General features: G+C 38.5%; 1 protein-coding gene across 9 annotated transcripts in view; it reads right to left on the bottom strand.

The window, feature by feature from the left end:
* Nucleotides 1-296: 296 nt before the first annotated feature.
* Nucleotides 297-23,124, bottom strand: part of RAB30 (RAB30, member RAS oncogene family) — a 99,543-nt gene continuing 76,715 nt past the window's right edge. For 8 of the 9 annotated variants that reach the window (XM_038005416.2, XM_038005414.2, XM_073019862.1 and 5 more), the window contains 4 exons: nucleotides 21,229-21,312; nucleotides 14,752-14,935; nucleotides 12,691-12,747; nucleotides 297-9,557 (listed from right to left, as the gene is read on the bottom strand). In XM_038005416.2, the coding sequence (XP_037861344.1) occupies nucleotides 9,307-9,557; nucleotides 12,691-12,747; nucleotides 14,752-14,935; nucleotides 21,229-21,312 (576 nt within the window). In that variant the 3' untranslated portion in view covers nucleotides 297-9,306. The remainder of the gene's footprint in view (nucleotides 9,558-12,690; nucleotides 12,748-14,751; nucleotides 14,936-21,228; nucleotides 21,313-23,124) is intronic. The other variant, XM_008020309.3, reaches the window with a different exon arrangement.

Genomic DNA, 23,124 nt, shown 5'->3' on the forward strand with positions numbered 1-23,124 from the left:
AATAAATAGCATATAATTTTCATATCCTGAATATAGCAGAGTAGTCTTATTTAGTGTTTATAATCGGAGGAGGCCTTAAAGATGATCTAATCTAGCCCTTTGTTTTATAAAGGAGAAAACCATAGTGCAAAATGTTAAATGACTTGTCCAAAGTTAGCCAGTTAGAAAATCAACATTTGAACTCAGATCTCCAGATCCCCCAGATCCAGGGCACATTTTGCACCATGCTGAAAGACATTAGTACACTTAAAGTTTGTTTGCTTTTTACATATTTTGATGGCATACGATTATCCAAATGTGGGCAACAGGAAATGTTTATTTATATACAAGTACATGGGAAAGCAATTCCATTTAGTTTTTTAAAAAATTGTTACAAATAAAAAGTTTTTAATACATTCATCCTTTGCACACAAAATACATTCTTTTTCTTTTACTCTCAGTATGAATTATTTCTGAGTAATAAAAACATAAGCTACAATGAATGGACAGTCATATGGTTTGGCGATTTGACAAACTTTTTTTCAAGAAGTCCAAACTTTAAAAGACAGACAATATACAAAATAACTTACATATTTAAAATGCTACTTCATTGAATCCTAAAAGATTGAATGAGTACTCTTATCCAGCATGATTTGTAGTTGTCCTTTAAACAATGCAGAGGACAAGAAATCCTCTATGTGATGGCAACTCAATTTCTACAAGACTGAAACAGTCTTCATGAAATTGATTGATTATCACATCTAAATGACAGGCTCATAGAAAAATTCTTATGGATATATTGGGGAGTTAGACTTTATTCAGGGGTCTCCTAATTGATCAGTTAAACTAAGATCATAAGTTGCACTCACCAAATAGGATTGCAAGAGGTTCTGCTTAAACATAAATGATTTGATTTGCTAGACTAATTGTTTTTAAGAGAGATGTGAAAACATACACCCATACAAAAAACTTTTACATAAATGTTCATAGCAGCATTATTATAATCAAAAGGTGGAAACAACCCAAATGTCCATCAAATGATAAATGGACAAATAAAATGTGGCATATACATACAATGAAATATTATGTAACCATGAAAACAATGTACTGATTTATGCTACAACATGGATGAGCTTTGAAAACATTATGCTTAGAGAAGCCAGACACAAAAGGCCACATATTGTTTGACTATATGAAATGTCCAGGATAGGCAAATTCTTAGAGACAGAAAGTAGATTAGTGGTTGCCAGATACTGGGGGAAGGAGGAGGAGGAGTGATTGCAAATGGTATGGGGTTTCTTTTGGAGGTAATGAAAATGTTCTGAAGTTAGGCAGTGGTGATGTTGCACAACTTAATGAATATGTTTAAAAACATTGACGTTTACACCTTAATAGGGTAAACTGTATGGTGCATGAATTATATCTTAATTTTAAAAAGAGATGCAACTTCATTTAAGAATATTTTGTTCAAGTTTGTGTTCCCTCTCCCCTTCCCTTTTTTAATGTTGATTGAGTTTTTCATACAATCATCTTTCTACAGAATGTTTTCAGCTAATTGGACTCAGGTCATCAGTGGGTTATATTTCTAACAGGCTTTTTGTTAAGTAAAAAGATCAATATATGAACACATAAAATATGATGTAGTATACTGTTAATATTTGCATATTAACATTTAAAATCAAGTACTATTCTTATACTGAAGTTGGTTAGATTTTATATACTGCTGTATACAAATAATACTGATATCCTATGCTTAAAACCAATAGCCAAATATCAAGAATCGAGTTCATAAAACTCAGTGATTAACTTGTTTATTAGTTAAAACTATGTGTGTATTAATATTAAAGATCCATGTCTTAATGGAGTGATAGGAAAGGTGGGGGAGATCAAGGATTCTCTAAGTTTTCATAAAGCAGCTTCTCTAAATATTTTAACTAGCTGCTGAGATCTCCAGAATTATATATTTTGCATTTTATTTCATCTCTATACTAAAAGTCATGCATTAAAAGTGTGTACAAGATATATGGGGCACACTTTTTCCCTTCAGATTATCAAAAACCTCTTTTTACTCCTGTATTATCTGAAATTTTGAGCAGTTTGTTTCTCTTTTTTTTTTTTTTTTTTTTTGCTGAAAACAGAAATTTTGTTCACGAGTTAGTTCAAATACATTTATGTAGCTCCCTTATATACTATCAAAGGAGCTCCAACCATCTGGTATGTCTGGAAGACACTTCAGTGAGTAGAAATTAGAAGCCAGCATTTGAAATTTTCTACCACAGGGACACGAAAGCCTAAACCGGCCTTAAAGGGATAAGAGGATTTTACATTTTAAAAAAATAAATCAATTAACATTCATTGTCAAATAGCCTACAAGAAAGTTCCACTAGCATTCTGCAATTGTGTAGAATAAGAGAATATTTGTTGCTAATGATTACATTCCAGAGAGCAATATGTTTAGCAGCTGTTTTTCAAAAGACTTGTCAGGTTTTACTATTGTTATTTAATCCAGGCATAACTGTGTAACCTTAAACAAAAACTGTGCATTATTCAACCAGCTAGTGACAAATTATCTTAACAAACTAGATTATCTTTTGCTTTTGTGTACATGAATTTTTGCTTTTTTAGGCATTTTGTATTCCAATTTTTGTTTTAGAATTTAGTGCACATGTAGAAAGGGGAAGAAACCCTTTTGGATGTTGGTAATTATGTACATCAAATAATGTCATATATGAAATTAAAAGCAGATCACAAAACTGAGATTGCTGACTCCATTTTTTCCAAGGGGAGGAAACAAGAACCATACAGCCAGAATAATTCTTCAGAAGCACACTTTGTTATCAATTATATAACTAAAGAACCAAAGTATATATATATAACTGAAGAGTTAATCAACAGTAAGACTGTGATCTACATCTGATACCAGTAAGAAGCTAAGAGTAATAAATACCTATCCTGACATTCACTAAGTAAATAACGATTATCATTTTAATGATTATCATTTAATGATAATCATTATTTTTTTTCTGACTGTTATTGTTTTAAATAGGCAAAAGAGCAATAATAAATGGCATACGTGGCTCCTTAAAAAGAAGAGGGATCAACCCAATTTTCTTCCCATGAAGAATAGGATCAAGAAGAAAGAGGTTTAAATTGCTCTGTGAGGTATTTCAGTTCTAAGATTAAGCTTCCTGATAATGAGTTTACAACCCTGGAATTGCCTATTGGGAGAGAGAGAGACCACCTTGCCTGAAGTTTGTAAAGAAATGGAGGGTGACAGCAATGCCCAAAGGCAAAAGGATGGATCAGATAAATGACTTCCTTTTAAGGCACCCTTTCAGAAATGGAGTTCTTTTCTTTGAAGCCAGGAAAGTTTCTTTGTTTTGTCTCTTAAGGATCTACACTTGGCATCAGACCATTCAAAGTCTGCTCTTAATTAAGGAGAAAAGGAACTAATATTTGAGTGCTGTTTACCAAGCACTGTACTTTCAACTTATCTGATTTTCACAATAATCCTGACAGGTCTGTCTCATAGATGAGAAGATTGATGCTCAAGACATTGTGCTTCGCCTAAAGTCTCAGCTAATTTGTGGCATACTAGGACTCCTCACACCTAAACTAGTGTTTCCTCTTCTATATAACTCCCCACATCACTCTCTGAAGTGTCAAAGTCACCAACCACCAAAGATTCCATCAGGAACTAGAACACAGCATCTCCAAAAATTCTGCTTTAAATCAATGGAAAAGTAAAATTTTGGCTCATACCTCAAGAAGTCAAAGAAGTGGTGACTAGCCTTTGTGCTCTGACCTCTTGTCCAAAGGAATCCAAGAAAGTCTCAATCAAACTCAAATAGATTTGTCACCATACTGATTTAAGACCAATGACTTAAAAAACAAACAAACAAACAAAAAAGGACCAGTGAAGAGCTATCTATCAACCTTGCAATGGTGAAAGTTATTTTGCAGGTGGAATAATTTGGGTCATAGACTTCATTAGCAAAAATTGCTTACAGTTACCTCTAATTTTCAAGTCAAAAATACTTGTTTTTATTGCTTTTCACATAAAGCAATTTGACCTCAGTTCTTTTAAACTTATGTATTCTCAAGAGAATCAAACCAACAAAGGAAATGTCATTGAGACTTCTCTAAAATAGATCTTGGGGACTGCTTTATGTCAGTGACCCACCAGCCCATCTCTCTTGGGAGCTGCAAAACTTCTTGTTGGTCTGTTTGTGAGAACTTTAACAAAAGATTCTGCTCTGTTAAAAAGGCATATCCTAAAATCTTGAAGGAGACACCCATTATTTATTAAACAGAGCAAGGCCTATGTTTGGCAAGTGATAAATGAATAATTTCATGTAACTTCTACTAAAACAATACCTTTTGATTTTTAACTCAAGAACCAATTTGTGATTTCAACAGGACATCAACGAATGGACTGATAAAGCAAGTCCAGCATAGGGCTTAATGGAGGGTCTCTTGGCCTAACAACGTGCAACCAACCTCTTCCCTGAAAGATGAAGGTGGGATGCACTGTGGCAGAAGAACGAGGGCCCATTAAAAAATCATTAGCTATGAATTAACAGATATTTAATTGAACATGTTATGAGGGGCAAAGTACTACATACAACATGGGAATTTAGGTTAATAGGTCCCCTGCTCCAATCTCTAACCAACAGGATCCTCTCCACATCTTTGCCTCTTGACAGAGGCTATCACCTGAGGCAGCCTGTCCCATAGTGAACCAACTTTTCGAGAATGGTCTCCCTGACATGGAACCCACATCTGTGTCCCTACGGCCTCATTCAGTGGGCCTCATTCCACCCCTCTGAACCACAGATCATCTTGTTCTAATGCACTAATTGTAATCCCCTCTTTTTCCTAACCTAAGTCTCCCCAAATCCTTCAGGTATTCTTTAAATGTCTTGCATTTAAAATTCCTTCACCAGACTGGTAATGCCTCCATTTGTTTTTAATTTCAAAGTATGGCTCCTGGAAATGATAATAACATTCCAACATCAAGGGACTGAGGAGAGGAGATGATATACCATCTCCCTTACTCTAACGTTGCTATATTAATATGTGTTTTGAAGGGATGATAATTTCTTGATTCAGTATGAAAAATTTGCCAGTGTGAAGAATGTAAAGGAAGGCATCTTTCCTTCCAAACACAAATTGGCTCATGTCACAGAAATAAAATCCAAAAAGAAAGTAAAGAAAACATATCCCTCCCTTATCCCAAAATTAGTGTTTAACCATGCTGCTTAAATGGAACACATTTTGTCTGAAGGATGAGAAGCAAATGTTGTTTCACAGCTTTTAATTCTTTAGTGAAGTCTCAAAAGTATCATAGTATAAACATGTCAGGACCATGGTTGAGAAACAACAAAAAAAATTATAGAAAAAAGTAATGGCAAACCCTAGAAGATCTCTCCCAGAGGCTAACAGAGCAATGATCCCTAAGTACTCGTTACTGTGAAATACAGAGTTCTACAGGATTAAGAAATAAAAAAGACATTAGATTTTTGCCCTAAATGACAGGTAATAAATCTAAACTTAGGAACATTTCCTCACAGTTCAAAAAGTTCGGCCCACCTCTATTAACTTGTTTTCTGAATATCTTTAGTTGCTGGCTTAGTGGAGAAGGCCATTGGTTTGATATGCAAAAAAAAAAAAAGAAAGAAACAATTTTTCTGATTGTGCTATTTCATTCATGTGGCTTGATTTAAAAGAAGATGTTTCACTTTAGTAGGAAGACCAATTCAAAATCATTTACAACTGCTATTTATTCGTATGAGTCATGAACTGAAACTTGGTGCGGGATCTGATAGAATTATGGGCTAGCTTAAAGGGTAATGTGGCAAATCATTGGCCTAATTCTGTGGGAATCACTAGTGTCCTTCCAAGGCATATATTCATGAATGAAAGAAGATAAGAACCCAGTCCTTTGTTAAATCTGGCGTCTCTGGCCAAATCTAAACGGCTTAACTAATCCTGATCCAAATATCTTATTTTGGTCAATCGTTTCTACCTTCCTTATTAACTCTACATCAGAACTTGACACATTGTCAAATCAACCCATTTAACTTTCACTTTTAGTTTTCTTGCCACTTTACTCAGGGAGAGATAAAAACGTGAAATGATTAAAAGACCGAGAAAAAGAAAGGCCAGGAAGAGCCCATGGCCTAATGCAAGTAATCCACCAAAAAGATGATTGGCCCTGTAAATTCAAAAAACATTAATATAATTCAACAGATTTAATAAAAACATACAAAGGGAGAAAAAGCCTTCTATGGGCAAAGAAGCACAACATCCTTTGAGGATGTAGTCTACACAAAGCCATCATAAAATATCATTATCAGCAAACTATTATTTCATAGATTTTCCCAAGCCTGACTCCATGACATGAGTATCATGCATTTTCATTGGAAACAAAAATGTTTTGCCACATATTTAATAATTTTATTGAAAGAAGAAAAAGATCACACCAAAAATGGAGGAATACATGGACCCTGGTAGTCCAAGCCAAATTAAACTATGATAAAGTAATTTCTCTTTTTTCATCCACCACTAGATGAGAGTTCATTTTTATGTAAAGAAGGCTCATCTTAGCAAACAGTGCCATGACAATAAGACTGTTAGGCAAACCAATACATTTAGGTTCTGGCCTGGGTTAAGATGACTGTAATTAGTGTCCTTTCTCAAGTTCTACTTGAAGGAATTTCTGTTTAATCAAAAAAAGCTCCTTCCCCCACCCCTCCTTCTTGGCACTTAAATGTTTATTTGACTAATATTTATTGCACCTACAAAATTGTCAGGGATTGTTTTCAAACTTGAGATATATTAGTAGACAAGCATCCGTAAGGCCTAATCTGGAATTCACACAACTAAGAAAAAAAGAAACAAAGTCCCACATTCTCATGTGTTCCTGCTGACGGGCTGTGGATGGGTAAGTTATGGAAAGGCCGGGAGGAGCAACAAGGAAGAAAGAGGCCAAGATCGAGCTTTTTAATCCCCTTCTGAGTCTAGCCAAGGGTATACAGAGAAGGCTAAACCCTAGGGAATAATACAAGTGTGACCCTAAAAGGTGTTATTTTGCAACTAAATCAGTCCAATCTAACACAGCCATTTCCTCTAAGTTCACAAAGCAACTTTATTTTCAACACACTTGCTACTGTGAGACAAAGTTGGGTCATCATGTGCTGGGGACACTGGATTTTTGCCCTAAATGACAGGTAATAAATCTAAACGTAGGAACATTTCCTTACAGTTTAAAATATGTTCTTCTGCCCTCCTTGATTAACTTGTTTTCTGAATACCTTTAGTTGCTGGCTTAGTGGAGAGGATGGGGAGGGAAAGGCAACAATTATTATAAATTATTTTGGTTTTTATTAAAATGACTTTTCTTTCCTGCAGAGACAGCTTCTAAAAGAAAAACAAGTCAAACTTCTGGGATCCCTTTCTCTTTCCCATAGGATGAGGAAAAACACAGTGAGGCCAATCAGAAGTATCAGTCCCTTAAAAAATATGCATAATCTCATGTGCAAGAGACTGGTCAATCTGGAATCTGCTAGAGAAATGCCAGAAATGCTTTATCCACATCGTGTCTTTACATGACTCAATTCTTTACAATTAAATAGCTTTCAAACATCAACATGTCAGGACTGAGACTGTCACCATCTACAGCAACAGTGGAATTAAACATCATATCCTTATTCCATTACTCCTCCCTCAGTTATGCTAAGCAGCAAGCTACAGAAACATCTGACAGCATCAACAGCATACAGGTTTAATTATTTTCCCAATTTGCATTTATATCAGTGAACAAATTGGAAGCTATCAAAGTATGGCACTGAAGAAACGGAAACACATATTCAGCAGCACATCTCCCATTTTGAGTCCTGTTTTTAAATTGGCTAAGTAAAGGCATATACACCTCCATTTGAATTGGAGATTTGCAGTAACACATGCATATAAGGATGGGAGGGAAGGAGGGAGGGAGGGAAGAAGAAAAGGAGAGACCAGAAAAACAGAGAGGAAAGGAGAAAGAAAAAAGAAAGAACGTATGGTTAAGCGTCTGAAGATAACATTATTACAAGAAGGAGGGGATAAATGACAGTTCAATCTGCTTCCACAAGCAGAAATTTTCTAAGGTTATCACAGAAGATATAAAAACGGGTTGTGAGACTTTTCATCTGTTGCTATTCTCACTTATCATACTAAAAAATCTACAAAATCCTAAGCCTTGGTCTGTCCAAGATGGAGAGTACCAGGAAGTAAAAGACGTGACCTACTATCGAGGACTGTGCTCTGCTTGGAGCCCTGCACTACAGTCCATTCATCCACAGTATTTGGTCATATCTGGTCTGTTTCCTCATACTACTCAAAATGTCTTAGAGCTAAGTTTTTATATTAGAATATCATCAACCATTTATTTGTTTATTTTTTTCATTTTGCAAACTTTTTCATTTACATAAAGGGCCGGAGACACAAGAGAAGAAAGTGGTAGAGATTCAGAGAAGAACATAAAAGGAAAACTATTCTCTTTTCCCAAAAATCCACCTTTAAAAAGGTAGTAATGAGACTTTGAGAAAGAGTGCTGATTCATGGACTTCCCCCATTTTTTTTTTATTTCTTTATAATACATTTAAGGACATCAACGTACTAAAACGTTTGGTCTGTGAAATAGCGGAATCATTAGCACCAAAAGGAGTCATGGAGTTTGTATATATTATTAAAACAATGATTGTTACTGTTGGTCATGGGTAAAGGTTTCATTTCATTTTTACATCCCAAAGTTCTTGAAAGTGCCTGTGGACAAGAGAAATAACACTTTTCAAAATCTCCATGGGGTCGTCAATACGCACCACAGAGACTGTACTTGGCCTTCCCAGTTTTGGTTTATCTGGTAGACAAGAAAACCAGGGCCCCAAGATGATTACCACCGAAGCCCTAAAGAACAGCTCCCACATGCACCCACTGATGTGCAGGAGGGATCCCTACAGTACATTTCCCCCTGGACTCTGTTCAGGAATGCGCTTTTACTTGCTTTTTAAAAAAACAAAAGCAACATGCTCTGCAGATCATGGAGTGCCTAGTGCAATTTTCTCCTTGCTCCAACTCCAGACTGCAAAAGGGTGAAACCATTATATGTTCTGCTAATGCTGGCCTGTGGTCGAGGCCCTTGGCCTGCCATGCTTTGTAAGCTCAGGAGCCCACAGGAGTCAGAAGGTCCGAGAGCGGGAGCCACAGTCATCGCCAGATCTCCCCAGCATCTCACGGCCCATCAGGGCAGTTGCTGATTCCCTTTGCTTCTCCGTGCCTCAGCCTTTAGTTGAAATTACAACAAGTCAAATAGCTGATGCTTTTCCCTTCTCCAGGTAAAGGTGAGGATACATTGTTCACAAGTGTGTTCTGTCTGGCTTCACTGATGAGTCGGCATGCTAAGTCAAGGAAGAGTTTCTCCACATTATCAGATTCCTTGGCTGAGGTCTCCAGATAATACATGTCCTGAGCTTCTGAGAATTCTTCAGCTCGCTGCTGGGAAACCTCTCTCCTTTCAGCCAGGTCAATCTTGTTGCCTATAACAGTAGTAAAATCAAATAAAGAATCAGCATTTGACTTTTTGCAGGCTGAGAAGCATCAAAATTCAACTCCAGATCTGAAGTCAAACCAGACAGATGGGCAAGTAAAGCAAAACAAATGTGACTGTGATTACTGAAATGTTTACTTTAAAATATGAGTGCCAGCTGGGTACAGTGGCTCACACCTGTAATCCCAGCACTCTGGGAGGCCAAGGCGGGCGGATCACAAGGTCAGGAGTTCGAGACCAGCCTGGCCAATATGGTGAAACCCTGTCTCTACTAAAAATACAAAAATTAGCTGGGTGTGGTGACACGTGCCTGTAGTCACAGCTACTTGGGAGGCTGAGGCAGAAGAATCACTTGAACCCTGGAGGCGGAGGTTTCAGTGAGTCGAGATCACACCACTGCACTCCAGCTTTGGTAACAGAGTGAGACTCCATCTCAAAAAAAAAAAAAAAAAAAAAAAAAAAGAGTGCCATTCATAATGGCAAGAACTAGAGACAACCCAAATGTCCATCAGTAGGGCACTGACTGAATAAACTATGGTACATCCACACAGTGGAGTATTTGCTGCTGTAAAAATCAATTAGGAGTATTTCCATATACTGCCATGTAATGGAAACATTGGGATACGCTGTTAAGAAAAAGAAAAGCAAAGCAGAAAAAACAAGTATATACAATACGCAACTGTCTACCCAAGAAAAAGGGAAGGCTATGAATACATATATTACACACTTATTTTAGTTCCTTATTTTTTAATAGAAGAATAAATCAAAATCTTAATTTAAAAGAAAATGGTTACCTATGAAAAGAACAGGGTTGAGGTGAAAGGAATAGAAACCCGATCTCTCTGAATATACTTTGTTTTGTAGATTTTACTTTAGGAACTTAAAAATGCTTTATATAATTATACAATTAATTTCAAAATTAAATTTAAAAACCAATCCCTAAAAACTGAAAGCAAAATTAAGCAAATGAACATGTTCATCATGTGTGGAATAACCACACAGAGTATAACCCTTTTTTTCTTTTAACTGAGACAAAGTCTGGCTCTACTGCCCAGACTGGAGCGCAGTGGCGCGATCTTGACTTGCTGCAACCTCCGTCCCCTGGGCTCCAGCCATCCCGTCTCACCTCAGCCTCCCCAGTAGCTGGGACTACAGGCGTGCACTACCATGACCAGCTAATTTTTTTTTTTTTTTTTTTTTTTTTTTTTTTTTTTTTTTTTGCAGAGACAGGGTTTCGCCCCGTCCAGGCTGGTCTTGAACTTGTGAGCTTAAGCGATCCACCTGCCTCGGCCTCCGGAGTGCTGGGATTATAGACTATTGAGCCACTAAGCCAGGCCAACAGAGTAACTATTTCAAGGTGTTTAAAATACAGTAATTCCATGCAACCCCAGCGGTATACAGCCTAAGGACAAAAAGAATTGAAGAAACAATCTTGAACTGTTTCAGTAATCATTCTTGGTGGTGGTGCTGTTGGCATTATTATTCTGAGGTTGCTATCTGTGTATTATGGGATAAAGCAAATTAGTAGTTATGCTGGTATCTTTGGGAACTGGGACTTTTGGCATAGGAAAAATGAAATATAAACATAAGATTAATGAGGTTAAGTAAAATTTCTGCAGTCCTGAATTATAAATAGAAGTATCAGTATGAATAATTCATGATGTATTTTATCTTTAAAAAGTTTTCTACCTACCTCAGATTCTCCAGGAACCCTGACAAAGGTGTGTCAATTGTATTATCTGGCAACACCACCTATGGTAAAAATGACCCCTCATTGATAAATTACTTCTGGCCTGGGAATTCTATCTACGAATTATAAATACCTAATGGAAAGCCATAGCTCTGAGCTTCCCTGAATGTGGTGACTTCACTTGAAGAGACCCTGAAAGTTATGATTGTGGAGTTGCTATGATAGATTTAGGCTCCTATGGGGTATTGAGGCTGCTAGGCCAAGGCAGATCCTCCATTTGTTTGACATGAACCTTGCTCCCTCACACTAGAATTGTCGGGGTGTGGGGACCGGGTAGGAGGTCCTGGAAAGTTACGTGGACTGCTACTAGGATTACTTCCACTGAAGAGGGATGCTGGATGCTGATCTGCTGTTAAGCTGTGCTTCCTGTCCTGTGTCTTTCTAAGTGAACACAATGCCATGCGTGGTCTATGGTAGTCCTGTGAATCAGAACGCTAGCAGAACCTAATAGGAAAACCCTCCTGAGGATACTACAGAATCCACCACACACATGCACACATACACACAAGCTCTGTCCACTGAAAGGCCTAAAAACAATGGCTAAACAGGAGGGCTCCTAACACCTAGGTTGTGTCCTCTAAATACGACTCCCTATTGAAAATAAAGCACTTCTTGAACAAATGGCTAATTCCAGGTCTGGGGCAGGAAATGCACAAGATGTGACTGAAACACTTGTTATACCAGAAAGCAAAAAAAATTATCCAACATTCCTGGGGTCATATCAAAAGGACTCAGGAGCCCATTTGAAGAAGCTCCCACTGGTAAAGTTGGAATAATGGGAGCATTAGTAATAATAATTGCAAGGGACTGAAATACATCAAATTTAGTTAGTTAGTTAGTTAGTTAGTTTTTGAGACAGAGTCTCGCTCTGTCACCCAGGCTGGAGTGCAGTGGTGCAATCTCGGCTCACTGTAACCTCTGCCTCCCAGATTCAAGAGATTCTCCTGCCTCAGCCTCCTGCTGGGATTACAGGCACACGCCATCATGCTTGGCTAATATTTTGTATATTTTAGTAGAGATGGGGTTTCACCATGTTGCCCAGGCTGGTCTCAAACTCTTGACCTCAAGTGATCCACCTGCCTTGGCCCCTCAAAGTGCTGGGATTACAGGCGTGAGCCATTGCGCCCAGCCCATCAAATTTATTTAAATCTATAAATTTATAATAATATTAAAAATATAAACAGATGTCAATAGTTACTTTTAGAAGATACTGGAGAACCAGCTCATTACCTTGAAAAGTGGTGAAAAAAAAGAATCAAGCATTCTTCTTGCCTGTCCTATGAGAACTACCCTTCAGAGTATGATATATGTAGCATTTTGTCTAAAAAGAAAACCACAAAAACCCTGACTGTCAACAGGCCTCTAGACTTACCTACAAATCTGCAAGAAATACAGGTGATGGAGGTGATATCAAATGATACCTCAGGGGCTATAAAACAAAATTTAGACTTGTAAAGCCTACAGGACAAACAAATGCATTAGCAATAAATTCTAATAGAGAACAAAAAATGGAAGTGGAAACTTCAGAAAAAAGAATGAAAAGATGTAGCTGTCAATCACAACGTATGGACCTTAGATGGTGTTCTTTTTTTTTTTGAGACAGAGTCTGGTTCTGTCACCCAGGCTGAATGCAGTGGTGTGATCACAGCTCACTGCAGCCTTCAACTTCTGGGCTCAGGTGATCCTCCTGCTTCAGCTTCCTGAGTAGTTGGGACCACAGGTTCACGCCATCATGCCTGGCTAATCTTGCTATATTGCCCAGGCTGGTCAGAACTGCTGGGCTCAAGCAAGCCTCCTGCCTCAGCTTCCCAAAACAGGTGTGAGCCACCGTGCCCGGCTTCTGGACCTTATTTGGATCTTAATTTGAACAAACAAACAAAAAATTCATGAGTTGATCAGGGAAATGTGAACTCTGTCTAAGTTTTTAAGGCTACTAAGGAATTGTTAACATATTTTAGGTATAAAAATGCCACTGAGGTTAGGTTTTCTTTTAAAAAATCTATTAGAGATATACACAGATATTGAAACATGAATTAATACAACAGCTGAGATTTGCTTCAAAATAATCTGAGGGAGAAGGTGGACGCATTGCTAGGGAAGAGAAAATAAGATTGGTCATGAGTTAGTAACTGTGAAAGCTGGGAGATGTGTAGAAGGGGATTCACTATTCTGTTTCTCTACTTTTGCTTATGTTTGAAATTTTCCATAGTAAAATTGTTTTTTAAGCCAATTCCTCTTTCATATTATACTAATTATCTCCCCTCAAATTTTCGTTTAACTTCCTTAGATAAAATCCCAAGTAGTAATGCTTTGACTCAAGTTCCTGAAGGCTTTCTGTAAAACAGAAGGTACAAATGTAGACCTCTCAAATGCTTCATGGCAAAGGTTCAACATTGTCCAAAAGGGTTTTACAGGGAGCACTAGCTCATAGAAACACAGATGCTTCACCCAGCAGCTTGAAGGAGGAGTCTAGCAATTTGTTACAACGTAACATATTACAGCTGGACAACTACAGGGCTTGGAGTTGATCTTACATGCTGTGTGACCTTGGGAAAAGAACTTCACCTCTTTGAGTCGTGGTTTCCTGATCTGTAAATCAGGGATCATGATACATAAAGTTCCTCGTATCATTCCTGGCACACATATACCAATTATAACACTATTCTAAAGTGTTTACTGAGCTTATTATTAACCATAATTTGTAACTTAACAATGCTTCTAAGGCTCTCTACTCAAATTTCCCAAATTCAGGTATTGCTAGACTATATAGGAACGTTCCTTTCTAGGAAGAAAATATGTTAATGATCAAATGGTTACTGACACTTTTCCACTACAGACAGAGAAGTTTTTAATGACCTGGTCCATTTCAATGCATGTATCAGTCATGACAGAAAATCAAGGGTTGTTTTATGCTTTCCCCGACAGTAAATAGAGGTTTTATTCTCCTACAAAATGAAACTATAGCATTGCCCTTAGCAGATTCTTTCTGAAACATAGAGTTTCTCAAATCAGGCTATATGTTAGGAAGGGAAAAAAATTTACCAAAATCCATTTTTAAGGCAATAAACAATAGCTTCAATAATGAATTCCTAATCAACTTAAAAGATACATTTTCCTTCTAGAACAGCCATTTCTTTCATCTTGTAATTAGACTTTTAAAATTTTTAGCAGCTCACATAACTTTCATGGCCATCCGACTTCTTCCCTAGAGCTTACATTGATAGAAAATGTTTTCTACTTTATTTTTCTAAACTGTCACCATGGGATGGCACCTATTTCATTTTCTCTTCAATTGCAGAAGAACTAAAGGTTGACTGCATGAATTATTAGCTATAGACTATATTCTTGGAAGGCAGCAATGTATGAGCTTTATGTGATTATAAATCCTCTAATGCCCACAAATCAATTTCCCTCCTGGTTAGCCCTTACTTACCCACTAACACAGTGATGACTTTGTTGCTGGCATATTGTTCTATCTCTCGCAGCCACTCAGGAAGGCAACGGAAGGATTCCTCACAGGTAATGTCATAGGTGAGGATCAAGGCATTGGCGCTTCGGTAATAACTCTGGGTAATGGACCGAAATCTCTCTTGACCTGCTGTGTCCCAGATCTGTAGCTGTAAAGGCATAACAGAAGAATCAGGTGGAGAAGGATCAGGCTGGAGAAAAAAAGAAAAAAAAGCTTTGCCTTGCTTTAGTTTGGAAATGTGAACACCTTTAATGGTTTAAATGTGTTTAATGGGAACACAAATAATTTAATGGTTACTTTCTGCCCTAAAAAAAAAAAAAAAACTGAAAATTAAAAAAAAAAAAAATTGTTGGGTGTGTTTCTGGTTAGGAAGAGGGGCTTATTTTGTTTTCTGTGTTTTTTTTTTTCTTTGTTAAGAGTTTCCTTTTCATCCTTAAAAAATACACAAAGAAAATTCGTCAAGCATTTATTACGTGCCAAGCTCTATTCTAAGCATTTTACTTGTGGCAACTCACTTATTCCTCACAATAACCCTATGAGGTGGATACTATTACAATACCCATTTCTTGCATGAAGAATCTGAGGCACAGTGAGATTAATTAACTTGTTCAGCATCTCATAGCCAGTATGTCCCAGAACCAATTCAACCAGGCATTGTGGTCCCAGCGTCCACTTTCTTAAACACAATGCCGTATTACAAAAGGCATGATACACGGCAAGCTGTTATCCTGTGACTGCTGGCATTTAATCAGCAACTGGAGGGACAGCCAACCTCACCACTTTTCCAGTTCGAAATTCAAATGAATGTATTAAGGTATTATCTTTGTTAAAGAAAACAAGAACCATGCCATGGCAGACAACAATATAATTTCCCTTCAGGTCTCTTAAGCTCTATGACCTTGGTCAAGTCACTTAATCTCACTGGGCTTCGCGTATTTTTTTTACAAAAAGTGGTTAATAACACACAACCTGATGAAGGTTCACTTTTTCTGCAGTTATCAACCAGTTCTAAGTCCTAATAACTAATAATTCTAATAACAAAGAAGGCAGTACTTCTCAATTTCCCTGAATTTCCCTGCACAGAGTAGACAACTACTGAAAACAAACTATCCTCCAGAGTATAAATCACAAGGCCTTGAGAAATAAGAACATCAATGAAAATACTAATCTTTCCTTCTAATTGCACAAATATTGCAGGTCACAGGTGTATTCATGTCCAGTAAATAAGACTGCTTCCTCAGGAAGGCTTTCCAGAACCTTCAGATTAGGTTAGGTTCCCACTAAACCACCCCTCCACCCCACACTGTCTCTCTTGCGATACATCCTGCCATTCTCCCTCATGGCACCTGACATGCCTGGAGCACTTATTTGTAATAATTTGTTTAATAGCCATCTTTCCCACTAAACTGAAATCTTCATGAGGGAGACGTCAGGGTCCATTTAGAGCAAATAGAGAACTTGGCAAACAGGAGGTGCTCAAATATGTATTGTTGGTCTCATTTAATCTTTACAGCAACCCAGTGAGGTAGGCAAGTGTATACCTCCCCATATTAATGGAAACTGTCCCCTAACTAACTGGTTACCCACGAAGCTAGGACTTGGCATCCAGGCCTTCTATTTCCAGTTGAGGACTCCTTTCATGCTCCCACGCTGTTGTTGCCACCAAAGACTAACTAAAATGTGCATCTGTATCCAAAGAGGATGAATCCACTGGTGTCACTCTCTGCTCATACCAGGTGAGCTAAAGAGACTGCTGAGTGACCCGTGGTCCCTGCCGTGAATCAGCAGCACACAGAGGCTCTCCTTTGATCTGCAGCTGCAGCTGCTCTTCGATGATACACATGAAAGCCTGTGTATGCTAAAGGCCACTGTACAGATGTTACGGTTTTTGCTGAGACAAAGGCTATTTCTCTTCTCTGCCTCAAACCTAGGGACACGGTTCCTCTCTGCCAGGATGTGTCTTAGAATAATGGGCTATTGTTTTAAAGCTGCACTCAGTGCAGCTTTAAAACACTTGTGATTGTGATTTAGGTACTGTTCAGCATTAGAAATCAGTGTGTTCTCACATCTTGAGAACAGCTTTGAGGGTTAAAGCCACTGAAATATTTTCTAGAACAGCGATTGTGTGAGCATGCCAAGATATGTTACCTTCTCATAGGGGGCTGCCTGTTTCTAGCTGAGAGTTGATGATTGAGAATATTCATATTCTACTGCCTTTGTCACTCAACTTGGTTTCACCATTCTCTGCAATTCATTTGCGCCTTTCAGCATCTATAGGACATTAACATATGCAAGGCACTGTGCTAGGCACATGGAGTATATAAAGATGAGTAAAACACAGGGAGGATATAAAGATGAATAAAATCATCCCTGATTTCAAACAGCTCGCAGTCTATAGGAAGGACACACACAGTTAATTAACTATAGTAGAATATAAGATGTTCTATTAAAAAGGAAGACAGCATCTCCTGCTGTTAGTCTCATGCCTGTCAATATGTTTTCAATACTGCAGCCACAGGCTTTCTAACCACTCTCACCTCCAGCATGTGGCTACATTGTTTGCCTACTCTATTCTTTGCACCACTACTTAACCTCCATTGCCTCACCGTCACAATAATGTACTGCAATCATTGGTTTACTACTCTACTACTGAGTTCTTTGAGAGCAAAGGCTGTCTTCTATTTGACCTTACAGCCCCAGTACCTTCCTAACACAGTACATAGTGTGTGGTAGAAACATTTGAATGACGACTAACTGAATGAACAAAGGATTGTGGAATCACAAGGGAAGAATTGGTCAATTCTACTTAACAGATTAGTAGGGTATTAAAGAAGATTTCATAGATGGAGCTAGATGACAGTAAGTTACTAAGGGGTAGTGATGCTTTACTACCACAGTGCTTGGCACAAAACATTTACTACAACACAGGATGGAGGAATGAATGGATGGACAGATGGTTGAAGAAACAAATACATACAAATACTTTGATGACTCGCCTATCAATCAACATAGACCTGACTGGAAGGAGATACAGCAAATCTTCTATTTCTATTATGATTAATCTCCTAAGGCTAAAATGGTTTAAATTGAGCTTAGAATTTTGCTTATTACTCACTAATTTATAATAGACTAAAAATTATATGAGAAAGTTCTGTGTTTTTCTCAATTTTTTATTCTGCTAAAACATACATACAATTTATCATTTTAACCACTTTTAAACATACAGTTCAGTGGTCTATATATGTTTTAATTATATTTTCTACCAGAGATCACCTTCATAATGCAGACTATTTTAAGAGAAGGGCCTCTTCATTAATTTTGTTTTTACTGATTTGGTGCTTACTTGGCCTGAATAGCTACAAGAATCTTTCTAATACCTTGGATTCCCTGCCTTCAATCCTGGGAGCCATCCTGGAAAGAATGATACTTGTAGAGGACACTGACGAAGGTGTCAGGAGACTGGTTCTGCCACTCACCAAGCGGATGATGCCATACAAATCACTGGTGGATTCTCTTATCCACTGACTTTATGAGGCTCTGGGAAAGCCTGCAAACTACTAGCAAAAAGACACTTAAACATCACTGAGAAAAGATATTCGGTAAATGTTAAAGAGGAAGGATGACAGGCTGGATGTGGTATCTTATGCCTGTAATCCCAGCACTTTGAGAGGCTGAGGCAGAAGGATTACTTGAGCCCAGGAGTGATCAATATGGCAACATAGTGAGACCCCATCTCTACAAAAAATAAAAATAAAAATGAATAGCTGGGCATGGTGGCACACACCTGCAGTCCCAGCTACTTGGGAGGCTGAGGTGAGAGGATCACTTGAGCCTAGGAGGTTGAGGCTGCAGTGAGCTGTGATTGCACCACTGCACTCCAGCCTGGGCAACAGAGCAAGACCCTGCCTCAAAAAAAAAAAAAAAAAAAAAGATGACAGTAAGACAACAACTGTGCAGTTCTGCCCTCTTCTAAGGAAGGATTAAAGAAGTCATTCCTCATATGCCTACATGTTAATGAGGCCCTTAAATTAACGTGATTGAAGAGGATCACTCTGTATCTTTATTTTATATATTGGGCGTGAAAGAATCACAGGCAAGTTGATTTGGACTGGATGTGGGAGATGAGCCAACTGTCACTTTTTATAAAGTTCTAGAAGCCTGAAAAGGTACTGGGGACAGAAAGTGTGCTGTGAATACAAATATGAGTAAGACACAAACCTTGCTCTTGGGGAGCTTGTGGCCTTATGGTGGAGTCAGATGTTATAAAAATATCAATTTTTGCAGAGTGTAATAAGCACTTTAAAATAAGGTTTGCAGAAAGAATAAATGGAATATTTATGCCCGGGAATTTAGGAAAGAAAAATAAGCCTGTTCTTTAACACCAGGGACCATTCCTTATTCACTCTTACTTATGGCTAGTGCCTGGAAGGTAGTAGGCACTAATATTTCTGACCATAAATGAACTCATATGTATATATATGAATGAATGGAAAACCCAAATATCTGGAAGTAAAATGCATGAAACAGTAGTTATCTTTCCCCAACTCCTTGGGTAACTCCCCTCCGCTAGGACAACAGAAAGCTACAAAAGGCTCTTCCCACCAATGCCTCCTGAGCACACTCCTGTCTCTCTTTCCTGTCCCCATAGCCTAACTCCTTCTCCCCATCCCCTACACTATTTTTGTTCACTTTTTAGTTAGCATTTATGTGGATTTCATACCCTGCTTTTCTCTTCCAGTGCTCCCCATTCACTGCTGTATTTGGTGTGGATGTCTCTGCAGTACAAGCTATTTTAGTAGTCAGGGCTGGAAGAGACACTGAGAGAGCTTCTGGCCTCCACTCAAGGACCTCCTCCTAAACACTTCTCTGTGATGGCAAGTATCTAGAAAATGCTGAAGAGCATTATGGAGCTTCTCTGCTCTTCCCAAGGCACTCAAAGGAAAGAGAGCATGTACATATGGGAGAAGGATGCAAATAAATGGACCCAAACATAGGATGCTTAGGTTGGTAATCAAGGTAGAACTCTAAAATGCCAGTTTTCATTGCGCTGCTGATGGCTGGGCTCTCCTTCCTTTCCTTCCCTCTTTCCATCCCTCCCCCACACCCCCCGACTCCATCTGTCTGTCTTTCTCTCTCTCACACACGTGCACGCGTGCGCACGCGCGCACACACACACACACGGTCTCGTTCTGTCACCCAGGCTGGAGTGCAATGGCACAACCATGGCTCACTGTAGATTCAATTTCCCAGGCTCAAACAATGCTCTCACCTCAGCCTCCTGAGTAGCTGGGACTACAGGTGCATGCCACCATGACCAGACAATTTTTTATCTTTTGAAAACATGGAGTCTCACTATGTCTCCGACTCCTGGCCTCCCAAAGTGTTGGGATTATAGGTGGGAGTCACTGTACCCGGCCTTGGCTATCACTTCTTTCCATAAGGCCCAGCTCTGAAGAGCCAATTGTGGAACTTCAGTAACTCTGACGGCAGGTAGAGCACAGTGCCAAACATCAGTATATTTACCCTCCTTCCAGGTGATTTAGTCTCACTTCACATTTCTTTCCATCACCTCCCTCCTTTCCTTGCTCCAGGTGATAGGCCTAGTGTGCCTTTCTTCCCCTCTTCTTTCATGGCAGGGGAGACCCCAGAAAGGCAGTGGTGTGTATTGGTTGGTTAAATGGGTTCAAATCCTGCCTGTACCCTTTCCTATACTTATCTATATGTAGCCATGGATAAGTTATTTAACCTCTCTGAAGCCAGTAAAACGAGGATAATACCACTTACCCCATGGGTTTACAGTAAGGACTAAACTAAACATAACATATGTAAAAGCACCCAGCAGAGGCACTGGCAGATTGTAGGTACTCAATAAACATTCTCTCCTTTGTCCTGTTCCTGGACACACCATACGTCTTCCAGGTACCAAACCATCCAGAAACCACAAAGGCTGGAGGGGAAGGAAGCAGGGGGTAGAGAGCATGTATCCTTTCCCATACTCCTCATATAGTATCTTTCCTTTTTAGAGACAAGGATATGATAGGAGACAGGATAATTTAGATAAGTGATTCATAATGAAACATAGAAATCAGGAGCCTCTTTCATGGGGCTGCTGTTTAGAGGAAGTAGCACCTGCTTATTGGCCCAGCTCAAGAGATTCAAAAAGAAATTTCTTCCTGTCTTTATGTCACTTGTGACATGACAGGAGACAGGACAAACTTGCCTTAGCCATTTTCTGTCTTATAATCTGTAAACACATCATCCAAAATTCCTTCCTTCCCCCATAAAAAAGACTAGAAGAACTCTGGAAATAAGCTGTTATGGCTGAGTGCATTGTTTCAATGTGGGTTTCAATTAGGAGATTTAACAAACGTTATGAAAGCACTACTTTCCCTAACCTCTCACATAGCACATGACAACCTTAGTGAGTATTTAGCACCTTACCTTTACTTTTTCACCATTAATCTCCACTGTCTTAATCATAAAATCAACTCCAATTGTGGCTCCTTGACCTGGGGGGAAAAGACCCTGAAGAAGAAATAAGGGAAAAGAACAGCTAAGCAAATATTTCCATTAAATTAAATTCTTTCTCCTCTCCCCCAGCAACACCCATCACCAGGTCCTTCCTTCAGCTGAGTTGACTGGTAGAAAAGAGAACTCTGGTTACTCTCAAGGGAGCCCTGTGCAACTCTGTATGCATGTCTTAAGGGAAAGAGAAAGGAGGGAGAAAGTGTGAGAGAGAAATGCTGAAACAAGAGGAAAGAGATAGGAGGACAGAGAAAAGGAGATAAGACAGGTGAAGGAGAAAACTGAGAAAGGGCAGGGGAACCTGATTTTAAGAATGAAACAGAATAATCAGACATGAAGATAAGATTGAAGGGCATGCAACCACAGGGATGATATCAGAATCGGAAAGGTCAGGGCAAAACGGATAGGTTCTTTCTAAGAGGTAAAATCAAGGGTACTTAAAACTAGTTATCAGTCTTGAGCATGGACAGCCATGGGAGTGGGCAACAATATGAAAAAACAAATAAAAACTCAGCATGAGAAGCAGGAATAAGAGAGTTTTGGGATCTGTCTTTTTGGATCTCCAGAAGCTTCTGAATTTTCCTTTGCCCCAGGGTGATCACTGTTTTCCTCAGTGCAATGTACCATGCATATGTAATCACATGGATCAAAGCCAATGACACTGGGAAGATAATCTAAGAAAATTAAGTCATCAAGGAGACAGTGGGGTAGAAACAGCATTAAACCAGGAGGCAGCGGCCTTAGAATCCCTGTGTAACCTCAAACAAACCACTCACCCTCTCTGGGCCTCAAATTCGATGAGTTTGAGGCTGATGTAAGCCATTTTAAAACAAACAAACAAAATGCTTTACTTCAAACTGGAAACTTAACCAGAAAGATGAGATTTTAACAAAGGCACAAGTATAATTTATGCAATTTACTATTACACAATGTTTCCTATGAGCTTAGGGAGGGAGTTGGGGGCAGCAAGAAATTCTGTCAAGAAAGAACTCTTCACCCAGTTTCTCTTCCCTCTTTACTTATATTCCAGAATTTCCAGAAAATAAAGTAAAATTGACTTTATTAGTTCTGGCAACTATGACGCAGATATCTTTAATTAAGAATTATTTAATTAAAGTTTTAGCTTAAAAGATTGAACTTCAAACCAAAGAAAATGTTCTACTGCATGTCTGCAAAAGATGTAAATATAAACATTCATAACTTTACTTTCAAATATTAAATCAATTTTCTTCTGTTTTGGTTTGGCTCAGAAACAAAAGCTGCCAAGCTTCAAGTTTATAGCTCCAGATGTTTTGCACCTCAACAAGTGCCAAAAAGTTAAACAAATTCTTCCCAATGTTTCACCCACCATTTTGTTCCCCAACCCCTGTGCCTAAAAAACAGCTAGATTCGATTCATTTTAACTGTCTGCTAAATAATACAAACAAACATAATCTTGCCTCTGAAATATGAGTTTATGGTGGAGTTGAGGGGCTGGGAGGGGTAAAATGTAGACACAAAAGACAAATAAGAAAGAAGAAAAATGTGCTTGGCAAAAAATTACTGTTGAAAATGGAGACATTTTCACATCTAATGACATTGTTTGTGCTTTTAAAGAGAATGGTCTCAGAAGTTAGAATGTATAGGAGGTAGAAATTATCAGGCTTAGAACCTGGAACCCGGGTTCTAATCCTAGCCTTGCCACTCTATCTAATCTCACAATATAAGATCCTAAGCAAGGCATTTAGCCCCTCTAGATCTGACCTTTCATCTGTAAAGTGAGAGAGGTAGGTTGAACAATGTCTTAAGTGACCTTTCAATACCAAGACAAGG

The sequence above is a fragment of the Chlorocebus sabaeus genome, chromosome 1, assembly GCF_047675955.1.
Source record: "Chlorocebus sabaeus isolate Y175 chromosome 1, mChlSab1.0.hap1, whole genome shotgun sequence".
In the NCBI taxonomy this organism is placed as follows: domain Eukaryota; kingdom Metazoa; phylum Chordata; class Mammalia; order Primates; family Cercopithecidae; genus Chlorocebus; species Chlorocebus sabaeus.